Source organism: Cydia fagiglandana, chromosome 11 (genome assembly GCF_963556715.1).
Source record: "Cydia fagiglandana chromosome 11, ilCydFagi1.1, whole genome shotgun sequence".
NCBI lineage: Eukaryota > Metazoa > Arthropoda > Insecta > Lepidoptera > Tortricidae > Cydia > Cydia fagiglandana.
Genome location: NC_085942.1, coordinates 13,453,554 through 13,465,681, shown reverse-complemented (window position 1 = coordinate 13,465,681; position 12,128 = coordinate 13,453,554). Strand labels below are relative to the sequence as shown.

The 12,128-nt window shown below is 34.7% G+C and overlaps 1 protein-coding gene across 2 annotated transcripts in view; it reads right to left on the bottom strand.

Annotated features, from left to right (window-relative positions):
• Window positions 1–12,128, bottom strand: part of LOC134669029 (ATP-binding cassette subfamily G member 4) — a 68,624-nt gene that overhangs the window by 43,995 nt on the left and 12,501 nt on the right. For both annotated transcript variants that reach the window (XR_010098845.1, XM_063526551.1), the window contains exon 2: window positions 5,629–5,689. Coding sequence is in view for 1 of the 2 variants with exons in the window: in XM_063526551.1 (XP_063382621.1) it covers window positions 5,629–5,683 (55 nt within the window). In the remaining variant the exon portion in view is untranslated. The remainder of the gene's footprint in view (window positions 1–5,628; window positions 5,690–12,128) is intronic.

Below are 12,128 nucleotides of genomic sequence, written 5' to 3'. Positions count from 1 at the left end.
TTTAAACTAGTTTTACGGAATTATTTATCAATTTTCTTTTTGATTGTTATTGATGTAATTAAGGTATTCGAGAAGATAGGTATGTATGTACCAAAAACATGTAGGTACGCAGTATTTAGATTTATATATTCACCCCTAAAATACCCGGATAAATAAAATAGCCGGAAAGCCCTTTAACTTTATTTACAGTTTTGTTGATTATCCATTATTAATTATCACATATCCACGGTTCACTGTGTTATTGTTTTGCTTATATTCCATGCAGATAACATGAGTACACATATATTATATTATCCCATGCTGATCATTCGAATGGTTGCCGATGTTATATGTCTTTTATCTTAATAACTTATTAAATATATTTTATTAGCTGCGATTCAAAACAATATGATCGATCCTGTATGTATATGATTTTATTTAAAAAATACCTAACTACCTAATACACCTGGTAGAATTAATAAATGCGAAATGAGATCATTAAACACATAGACCTACGAGTATGATATGATAAAACAAACGAGAAAAATAAACACGCTACCATGTTGGCTTCTACATTATTAATATTGAATTATTGATATGTACCCAAAGCTAAAATACGAGTAGATAGGTACCTATATACGTATAACACATTACCAAGAACTAAATAGTCAAATACATACATCAACAAAAAACTCAGTACAAATTGAGTGCAAAAAAAACTCGAGTGAGGCTAGGAAAATAAACACTTCGCAAAATAAACGATTGGCACAGGGCTGGACACACCCAAAACTCATCAGGAAAGTCGGCCTGATTCGAACTTTAAGATACGTCAATTAATAGATCTAGAAAAGATATGGATTAGATATGTCAGTCTCAAATGTGACATTTCTTCAAACAAAAACGTCACTTTTGACACTGAAACATCTAATCCATATCTATTCTAGATCTATTAATTGACATATTTTAAAGTTCAAATCGGGCAGAGGTCACAATGAGAAGCTGGCCAAAATAACATGTTTCGGGTATGACGTACTTATAACCGCACTCGCCACAAATTTTGCGGTTTTTAATATTTACGTCTATGACTGCATCCGTAACCACAACGTGCGTAATGTCGATACGTACTTCTTTTACAATTAGGTTAATTCGTAAATGATCAACTCATGCTTCGTGCTATTTTCCTTACCTTCGTCACAAGTTATTCGAAGATAATTGTGAGAAAGATACGGTAAAAGGGCAATTAATCCAATGACTCCAATGAAAATTTTACTGGTAGTTAGTACCTATAATTAATAGGTACCTACCTAACAGCCGGTTGCACTAAACACGTATCGTAATTCATATTAACTCACATATCAAAACGCTTAAGTTTTAAATATTATAGTTTTCGTAAATTTTTACAAGCTGATTTGTTTGTGCGTGGCGAATTCATTATTGATTGATAGATACAATGAATGAATGCTGTTTTTTTTTGTTGGTACAATTATAATGGTGAGTTATAATAGTGTGAGGCCTAAAAATAACGGACCATAATTGAAACATTGCTATGAACAAAACAAGCTTGTTTCAAATAATTATGTGTACCCAGGTGTAAAATAATTACTTTTGTAGTCATGGCTTAAGATTCCTACAATGTATGGACGTATGATTATTTCGGCATCCGACCAATAAAAAAAGGAAATTGCACAAACAGCAACGCTTTGACTTTGGTCGCAATCCGCAACCAACTAATGTCGAAAACTGCCTTTCCCATTTTCCTTCACCGGAACGTACGCTATACTTCTTGTGAGACCTGTTTATTAGCAAATTACGAAGGACAAGTTAATGATAAAGTTTGTTTATCTCCACACAAAGTACGGGTCTTCTTTTGTAAATTCTTCTTCTTCTCAGACATCATATAGGTATGTAGTTGTATAAAGAGATAAGCATTAAATATTCGGTTATATCTCGATTCGAATACGAATAAATAATGGGTAATTCGTCGCTATTACATAATACGATTAAGATATACGATGTAAGCGTGAATCGAACAAGGATGACTCACATTAGATTGGGCCGGGTCTAAGCCGGAGTTTGCGCCATTTTTTTTTTTCGAATTTTTAAATTTCATTCATGGAAAATTAGGTTATTAGCAGAATGAGATACAAACAAAATATATGGAATTGAGACCTTACTAAAGTGATCATCTGTCAATAATATTGATAAGCGCAACTTTGTATGGGGACTGACTGTCTTTACAATTGAGTTATCTTTACTACTCGTAAGGAAGTCAAGGTGTTTATAGGAAGGCGCAAATGCCATGTATCCCTTTACCGTCTCGCTAGTAAACATATATTATGAAAGCTGTGGTAGCGTCGGTGATAGATGGAAGATAGGAGCGGTAACAATATGAACGTGCATTTGGTGTTGTTGTTGTTGTGATTTTTGCAATGTGTATGTGCATTTAATTTGCTTAATGTGCTGAGGCTGAGTAATTTACCTATGTAAGAATTATTATTGGCGTTTTAGTGTTTGACCCTATTGTAAAAGTTGGACCTACATATTCACTTATGGAGTAGGTAGAGCCAGGCTTAATAATCACTCTGTACCTATATGAAGCTAAGGCTATCAGTTAAACGGTAATTTTATTTTCACCACACCAGCTCGGAAAGGCTTACTTTGCACTTCAAAAACCGATAGCAAAGTTGCATTTTATTCACATGTGAGGCAAAGTAATCAAATGCAAATTTTGAGTTGTTTTCTTATGTTTACTGGTAGAATTGACTTTTAAATGATAATTTTGGATGATAAATATTTAATAACATTCATTAGAATTTGATTTGGTTTCATTTTGTTTGATATTTTACATTTAATATTTGCTTCAGTTTGGTGTGGTGAAAAATTTTGTGTTTCACTCGGGGGCAAATTTTGTTTAACCCTCGTGCTTTGAAACCCTCGCGACGCTCAAGATTCCATTTCTCGAACCACTCGCTACGCTCGTGGTTCAATTTTGGAATCTTTCGCTTGCTCGGGTATCAATATTAGCACGAGCGGTTAAACAACAACTTTGCCCCCTTGTAAAACAAATAACTATTAGCTTCATATTGTATATTAATTTAACTATAGCCTCTTCGTATATAAATTTACACAACATTTACTGGCGACCACTACACTCGTATAAACACTATACTCGGGCTCTGTTACAAAGCTACGAACTATACTGCCGCAACGCACGCATCGAATATAAGTTCGGTTTTACTTAACAATAGACAATAGGATTAGCCGCCGGGCTCTGTTACAAAGCTACGAACTATACATAGAATAGAGAGCGTTTATTCGAGCCAAAATAAAAAAAAAACAACACTTACCTAAATGGGCCTACTGATTACCAGTTCGCCAGACGATATCAGCCTGTCAGTTAAACGCAAAAGGTGACAGTTCCGAACAGCTGACAGGCTGATATCGTCCGGCTGACTCGTCAGTGGGCCCTTTAACCCTTATCTTGGCATCGTAACACCCGTGATACATGGAACTTAAAAAAATCTAGCAAGTTCACTTTATTACCTAACAAAATAATTCTACCATCAATATGTCGAGCTACCCTCCTTACTTATAGAAAAAAATAATGGGCACGAGTGTCATTGTAAATTAATTAGTAATAATCAACATGGCGCCGCGGAAACAATAGATTTCGGTTCGTACAGGAAGTTTTGCATTTATTTCTTATGTTAGTATATATTTTTCCATAATCTACATTTTGATGTCTTTACTGGCTCTTAATGCATACATATTTAAAATGCCTTTGAATTTAAAAACATTTAATACATAGAACCTTACATGAAACTGTTATGTATTATATTTGATACAGTGCCAAGAACTCAGAAATGTACATATCGAAAGGATTGTATTACATTTAATACATTGCCAAGTTATCGTCAAAATAGATTTACATGATTTTTTAATTTTTTTATTTTTGTGGGGTTACAAAACATGCTTCAATTATAGAATATTAGTTGTCGTATTTAGTTATTTAACTTTGATTTTTTTAAGAACTAGATGTTATTTAACTATATATTCGTACGCTGTAGCACTATTGCTACGCCGTAGCCCGTAGCACGGAAAAATATGTGTATGGCAAAAAATGGCCCCAAAGTAAAAAAAATATTTTTTTTTTACTTTTAATTATTTGTTTACTTTTCATATTTTACTCAACTTTTTGCTGACGACTTTTTTGAAACTTTACGGGATCAAATTTTCCGCCCATGTGATCAGGTATTCGTAGATATATTTTATATTTACAGGTTTAATAGTCATCTGATGCTTTAGATTGCGTTTAATTAGCAGTAAATGCTAATTTCTGTTGCATTACATGTTTTATTTTTATTATAATCTACATTTTTCTTTTAAAAAGTAGGTAACTATTTTGTCGAGTTATTGGCACTGTATCAAATATGATACATATGATTTTCCGAAACTGGAAAATCCTGGATTTTTTTTCTTATTTTTTAATAGTCTAGTATGCTCAATAGGTGACAAAAAACTAAAAAAAAAATTATATTTAAGATATTTTGAGCCTTGCCAAGATAAGGGTTAACACGACATAACGCATAAGCCACATGGGTTTCGTCATCAAAAGTTTTCTAAACGGAAATGAATATCTAAATAATAAAACGATTTTTCACTAGGGGTAATAAAGTATACTGATACTTTATTATTATTAGAGGCAAAATAATAACTTATTAATCGATACTAAATAGTGTGGGCGCCGATATGCTAGGATGGTAGGTTCGTGTTATATTACAAGATTTACACTTACATTTGACATTAAGTATCCATTAATAAGCAATTGCTGCTAACGATGTGTGTATTGTTTTATGAGACTAATCAGGTATGTTATCCAACAACGTTATTTAATAATTAGGAATGACGCATAAACTTTATAAAAGACCGAAATCGTTCTGTGTCTTCCTCGCTCTTAAATATAAAATATAAATAATATACCTATTACAAATATCAATACCTACAGATTATAGAGAAATGTGAAAACTAGCCGCTTGGAATATCTAAGAGCAAACAGCATAGCAAAATAAATAGCGATATTTATTTTGCTATTCAGCTAACTTTTAAAATCTTTAAAAACTTTGTTAAATATTATGGCTTGTCATTGTCGCCTTTTACGATTTAGCTGGATTTGACTGGCTGGGTAGAATCATGAAATGTTTCGTATTTCGATAGTTATATAGAATCGCGAATAGGATAAGAATTGCGTTTGTGTTGTCGATCGCATAATTCTAGATTGGGTGTCGGATTTCTAAAAATTGATAAACCATGAAAATCCATAGCCAATAAACACATGACAACAAGTTTTTGCCAGTTACCGGAACAACGGAAAACATCACGACCTTAGCTAAGGCTAATTTTTTAGGTAGTAGGTGTATCAAGTTGGAGGTAATCTTTTTATTACTTTTATAGCAGTGTTGCAAATTTCGAGGTTAGCGTAGGTACGTTAAGGGCCTTGTTTTTATTTGTAATGTGTTGACTGACTTCAATCAAAAGTCGTGGAATATAAGTGTTCTACGTTCTTGGTTCTTTTATACATAACTAAAATTATAAACCAAAATGAACAGGAAAAAAAATTGAATATGTATATAAGGTTATCATCTGTCTTACCTTTTGATAAGCGACTGCATACTGTGTATTTCAAGTTCCGAAATTCCAAGTCCATTGTAAACTGAAACAAAGATCATATTTGAGATATTTCAATGCAAGTAGGTACCTACTCACTTAGATGAATGACAAAAACGTGAAATGCTATCTGTAGTATCATTTAAATCTACTCCAATACTAAAAATTTCGATTATGTAGGTAATCCGATATTCAACTGTTCCTACACAAAATTTTGAAGACAGTATAAATTTATGATAGGACCAGAACCAACTTAGGAAAAAGAGTAAAGACGCATTCACATTTGTCTGCCGTGTTGTATTGTATTAATGTTCACATCTATATGACCTATTATGCCGATTTTTTGAATTAGCACCGTCTTGACTCTCGAAGTATTCACAAATTTGCAATGTTTTTTCATGGATCCCAATGTCACAACACACTGGGGTGCGCGCAGTGTGCAAGGCTCTCCGCCTCACCCATCCTGATTCAGACTGGGATCGCTCGTAAGTAATGCGACACAACACAAGCCGACACAAAACACTGAATCAGAGAAATTTAAACGCATTTTAAATGTGGAACCGATACCGTTCTGATGCGTCACAACACAACACGTCAGACAAATGTAAATGAGGCTTAATGATGTCCGAGTTTATTTTATTTGCGAGCGAGTATTTTCTCTTAGAAAATCAACTGGTTAACTTTTAATACATATTTATGATTTATTTACACGAGACCTACATTTACACATTTACTCGTAACTTTCTTACGCAAAATAATATTAGCTACATTCAATTTGTCGACGTCTAAAGAAAAATAATGATTAAGTACCACATATTTATCCAAAACTAGAGGATTTAGCGGAAGCATTGTAACTGAAGTGCCAGCCACTTGTCGAATGAGCGTGAATGCACTTCTGCAGCTACATATAAAGGGGATATATTAGGACAATTTTCATATATGGTTCACTGAACCAACAGAATACAGGTTTTAAGTCGTTAAATTTACCGAATCATCCGTTTCAGTTACTTGAAGTATCAATTTGGAAATAATCACTTGTATGTACAATGTACATACAGTAAGCATGCAATAACTACAATGTTGCAAATACAGAATGTATCCACTGCCCAGTTTAGACAGATCACTGCCAAATCAAGCGTATGTTAGACACAAAGAATAAATTATCAAAACATGCTGACCATGGCGGAACCTTAGTTATAGGCATTTATTTACTTTTAAATTTAACACTGACTGAGAGCAGGGTGGCCTAGCGGTAACGGCGTGCGACTTTCAATCCGGAGGTCGCGGGTTCAAATGCCGGCTCGTATGTACCAAAGATTTTTTCGTAACTCATATACGAAATTTCAGTCGCTTTTCGGTGAAAGAAAACATCGTGAGGAAACCGAACTAATCCTAATAAGACCTAGTTTCCCCACTAAGTTGGACGGTCAGATGGCAGTCGCTTTCGTAAAAACTAGTGCCTACGTAAATTTTTGGGGTTACTTGTCAAGCGGACCCTTGGCTTCCATGAGCCGTGGCAAAATGCCAGGATAACGCGAGGAATAAGGAGACTTAAATTTTTAGACTTGAAAATCTAAGGTAATCAGTTCAAAAGATTTTAATAGCTCTCGACCTTAAAACGTCTAGTCTAGAGTCAAGATCCAGTCACCCTTCAAACGAATGACAAAAATACTGAATTCACAATCGGATTTTGGTACCCAAAAAAAGAATGCATACTTATTCGTACATTTATTCCTTTGGCGTCATAGGCGTGACCAAGTTACAAATTCAAGTCTAATGATTTTCGTTTATAGACCGACCACTTAACTCAGTCCTCGCCTGCGCGGTACGGGGGCGACGGGGCGGGACGACTAAGGGTCGGTTGCACCAAACTGTTACGAACGTTAAAGAGTTCGCTAAATTTTTATGTATGGAAAGTTTCATAGTAAAGGCGCGGGGCGCGCCGGCTGACGATGATCAGTCTGTCAAATGTGGTTGGTGCAACTGGCACTATAGTTCGTTTTTTTTAGCATTAGAAAGAACTTGAAAGAAGGTAAGCGATCTTGGCATGTCTTTTAATTGAAAAACACTTTTTAAAAATCAATAATTATCACTTATGAAAGCAGAAGAATATAAATGATCGTATTAGATTCATAATTTGTTACATATTTGCCGTAACTTATTTTTAAAATGTGTTTTTCAATTAAAAGACACATCAAGATTGTTTACCTAATTTCTAATGCTAAAAAAAACGAAGTATAAGGGTGGCGGGGAAGGCGCGGGCGCCGTACGCCTGCCGCCCGCGTCTTCCTCCCGTTAAGCGGTCGGTCTATAATTCTTTATATACACACTCGTAAAAAAGGATGCATGTACATTTTTCAGTTTGCACTATACGCGTGAATAGCTAACTTATTTTCTTAACTGCCAGTCTGCAACTACAGTCTGTAATTACTAATTCGCCACATTCGACCTGTAAACTCGCAACAATGCATCTCGCTCGGATGTAAATACCAACGGGCGACTGATGATATCAAATTTCTGCCATTTTGAAAGTTCGAATCGGCCTCTACTTTTCTACTGGTCGACGCTCTTTATGAAACATGAAAACAATTGTGACTATGAAGTTAAGTATATTAAACATCTTTATTTCAGTGTGTTCGTTGAGTCTCATGATTTCTAAGGTAAGACTGTTAAATTTTTCATTAGGAAATAAGCCTATTTAAATGTCTCCACTTCCACTACCGATCGAATCTTTCTAGAACATTGCGCACTTTCGCGCAAACAAGCTCTGTACTCTCTGTAGCATCGAGACCATGTTGCGCTAAATACGGTCAAACACACACACTAGAGTGAGGCCTTGTAAATCCTAACTGAAGTAGTCTACTGCCTAACTTGTGACATCAGTTGACAAATAAAACACATTAGGAAATCTGTTAGCTACTTCTCTTAAGAACTGAGTTCTCCAAGGCCTGGGATCTTTACTACGCTTCGTGGAGATGAGTGTGAGAAGGTATCGAAAATAAGCGATTTTTTTGTATTTGTGTGTGAAACATTATATGGCTAGCGTGAAATTATTAAGCAATAATATTTTCCAATAAGTTATGTGCGGAAATATATCAGGTACAATTTTTTTTAACGAGTTTAATTTATTAGGCAATAGTTTTACGCAATACCTAACTAGATCCTTGCAACGTGGATCGCAAGAAACGTCAATAACTTTCTGTACGCCAAGCCCCTTGCCGATATCTGCGCTTCTGTTGTTTTTCTATACGAATTGCAACAGTCTCTTCCTAATATAATATAACTAGTTATAAAATAAAATGGTGTAACACAAGTATAAGAACACAAACAAAAATACCAGCGTCAAAATCAACTTATTTCGGTCAAATAACGGAAAACGTTGTATTACTCGTATACGATAAATAATAAACCCGAAACGAAAGTGGCAGAAACGCATGAAGAAAGTTGAATGGCGGAGAGCCGTTTCTTATTTAACTTTTACTGTCACACGATGACACAGAAACACAAGATGCAGAATTTTGAGCCAACCCAAAATTTCTCGACAAGATTTTTATTAGGTATTTAGAGGTATGTCTAAATAATGAAATTCTACTTTATCATATCATAATCTAATGAAATTGGTATTGAAACCATTTATATTAATTACAGTCAAATACCCTTTCTTAAACAATAAAAAGCCTTAAAATAGAAAATACATACAAACTAATCGTAATTATAAAAAAACTAACTATATATTATTTTACGCCTATATTCAATTCCAAGGACAATATGGAAGGTTTAGGTTAGTAAAGTATCTACTTGTGCTTTTGTCCTTTTATACAGCAGTTTTAAGCTATTATCCCGGAACGAGTCACGAATCCAAAGGTTTGCTGCGCACAAGCATTCAATGACAATGCAGCTACCTTACTCACAAAGCATTTTATGGTCCAGTATAAAATGAACTCGAGATCCGTAACTATTTCAGTGCTCACACACCTCACTACAATAAACCAGGAGCGATGCACTTTGAAACCTTTGCAAATAACAGCCTAGACAATTATGTACAAAGCCATGTCCAAAAGTCACGTTCGCTAGGTAATTTAGTTAAGTTGGGTTTTGTGTTTCCGTAACCCCGTAAAACGATAGCGGAACGGTAAACTATTTGAAGGCTATGTATTATCACTACTATCTTAAATCTTAATTCTTAAGGCCAAATCGCGTAATTTTAACTGATTTAGTCCACAGTATATACACTGTTTTATCGCAATAATCCACTGATGCATATAGATTACCTTACCTTACGAAAAATAAATTCAATTAGTCTAACACACGTCAAAGTTTTACGGACAATGTTTTACTTCACATAGAAACGTGTTGATTAGTAGCGATTAGGGTTAGCAACCCGGATCCAACTAGCATCTTACCCGGATCTGAATCTAGATACGACAGATCTTCCGTACTATTTGGAGCCGTATTACAAATTCTATTGGAGATGACAGCATTTTAGGAGTAACTAGGTACCGTCAAAACACTTACAATGTACCTATAGTTTAATAAGTGGGCTTATTTACATCTGTCTCCGTTTTCCGATATTTTCTTGACTAAGCGTCCCTCTAGTCTTCAGCATTATTTTTGTGTGACCATAGACATACCTATGTTTTTCATTACGCCGTGTAACCAGTGTTAGCCAGTATTACAGTCAGAAATTATTTTTACACACGTAAGATGCCCATTTTTGTAAAATGTGGCTACGCGCAATGGCGATCCTTTTGCAGCTACCTACTTTTCAAATTTGTTCCACTTATTTACCTGGGAATTTTAGCGATCCGCTAATAGCCACCCCCGTATTTCATCTAATACAATTAAAAGGTTGTAGGTACACAGAAAATGTAAATTGCATTTCACCATAATTACCGGACTAAGAAGATGTGGACGCTTTTTTGCCAAAACAGACCCGAGTTGAAGCAAAAGCAACATTAAAAAAGTTTTTCCAAATTGAACTACATTTTAGCCTTGGTGCATCCCACATGTAAAACTTAGTAAGATCAATAAATAAAATAATTCAAGGTTCTGCATTGTCTGAAACCGTACTCCAATGATATTTTCGCCGGATGTTCATTATTACCTGTATTATTATCCAAGCCAGTATAGGCGCTGATCCCTAACTAGTTCATTAAAAAATTCAACATATACCTCGTTGAGATATGCAGTCAAACAAGTGCCGCAACCAACACGTTAAACATATGTTTGCCCAAGAAATTGTGTCCAAACTTCTATTAGCATTGCGATCAATGTTTTCTCCGTATTCTCATAGCTACACAAGCGTAACCAAGTCGAGTTCCATGACAAATCAGTTTATCTTGACATTCAGTTCAGTACAAACTATGAATAATTCGAGGATGCTCTAATGCTGGATCAACTTACTCGCGTTCTGCAACCAGTTGGAATGCTACCCCAGCAAACAGATTTGAAATAGGTAGGTTCAAATATTTCTCAACGTGCACTCACAATAGGTTTCAAGAACGTTCGGAGATTGCAACTCTGGTTAAGGCGAAAAACTAGCAAAGCGTAATTAGATTTTATCAACGTTGAGCAATATAGTTTTCCAATTATTTTCAATTGCAATTTCAACTAGTCTAGTTAGATATTGGATTGAATATATCTGTACTGGGCTTCATATTATTATTTTAATGTACATAAGGCCTACCATGTTCATTTAAGTTTACACACCCATAATGTGTGGCAGTCAGTAAAAATTAAATTCAAGTAAAAGTCAAAACGGAGGTTAACTCAGAATTAATTAAGGGGGAGTTGTATATCTAAATTCAACGACTTAGTTGCTAACCTTTACATCTATCCTTTCTTCAGAATATTTTTCATTTAGAGAATTAGGTACTTACATTTGGCCACGTCGATATAGCCTTAACGCCAACTGACATTGCAAGTATTGCAACACATTCTATAAGTCAAGCCCATGAGACTTATTATTATAGCAGACTTTATTGTATGGGAGTTTTATTATAATGAGTGCATTTTAAAAACTAGATGTTCCTTTGTTGCGGTAGGAAATATTATCATATAAGAAAATGAGTCGCAGTTGTGCGGTTTAACAAGTTTGGATCTTATTCTTGAAGCATAAGGTGAATTAGACTTTTATATTGATATATTGTACACTAATCATAAACCAATCATCACACTGTTAGGCACAATAAAAAGAGCTCTTTATGATTATGGCTTAATGACCTTGACCAGAGAATACCTAAAGGTGCAGATCTGTCTATGCGCTACTCGCGCGCCGCACGCTCGCGCTTCGGTCTTGGGTGCACATGAAAGCTGTTAATTAGTTAAATTCATACTTTTTTCTAAATACATGTGTCATTAAAAAATAGAAACTGATTGAAACTTAAGAAAAATCATCTTTGTTTTTGTGTATCTTAAAGTTTCAGAAAGATTTCAAATTATAAGGTAAATTCCAGAAATTTTGGTTTTATTTATTCTTTCAAAAA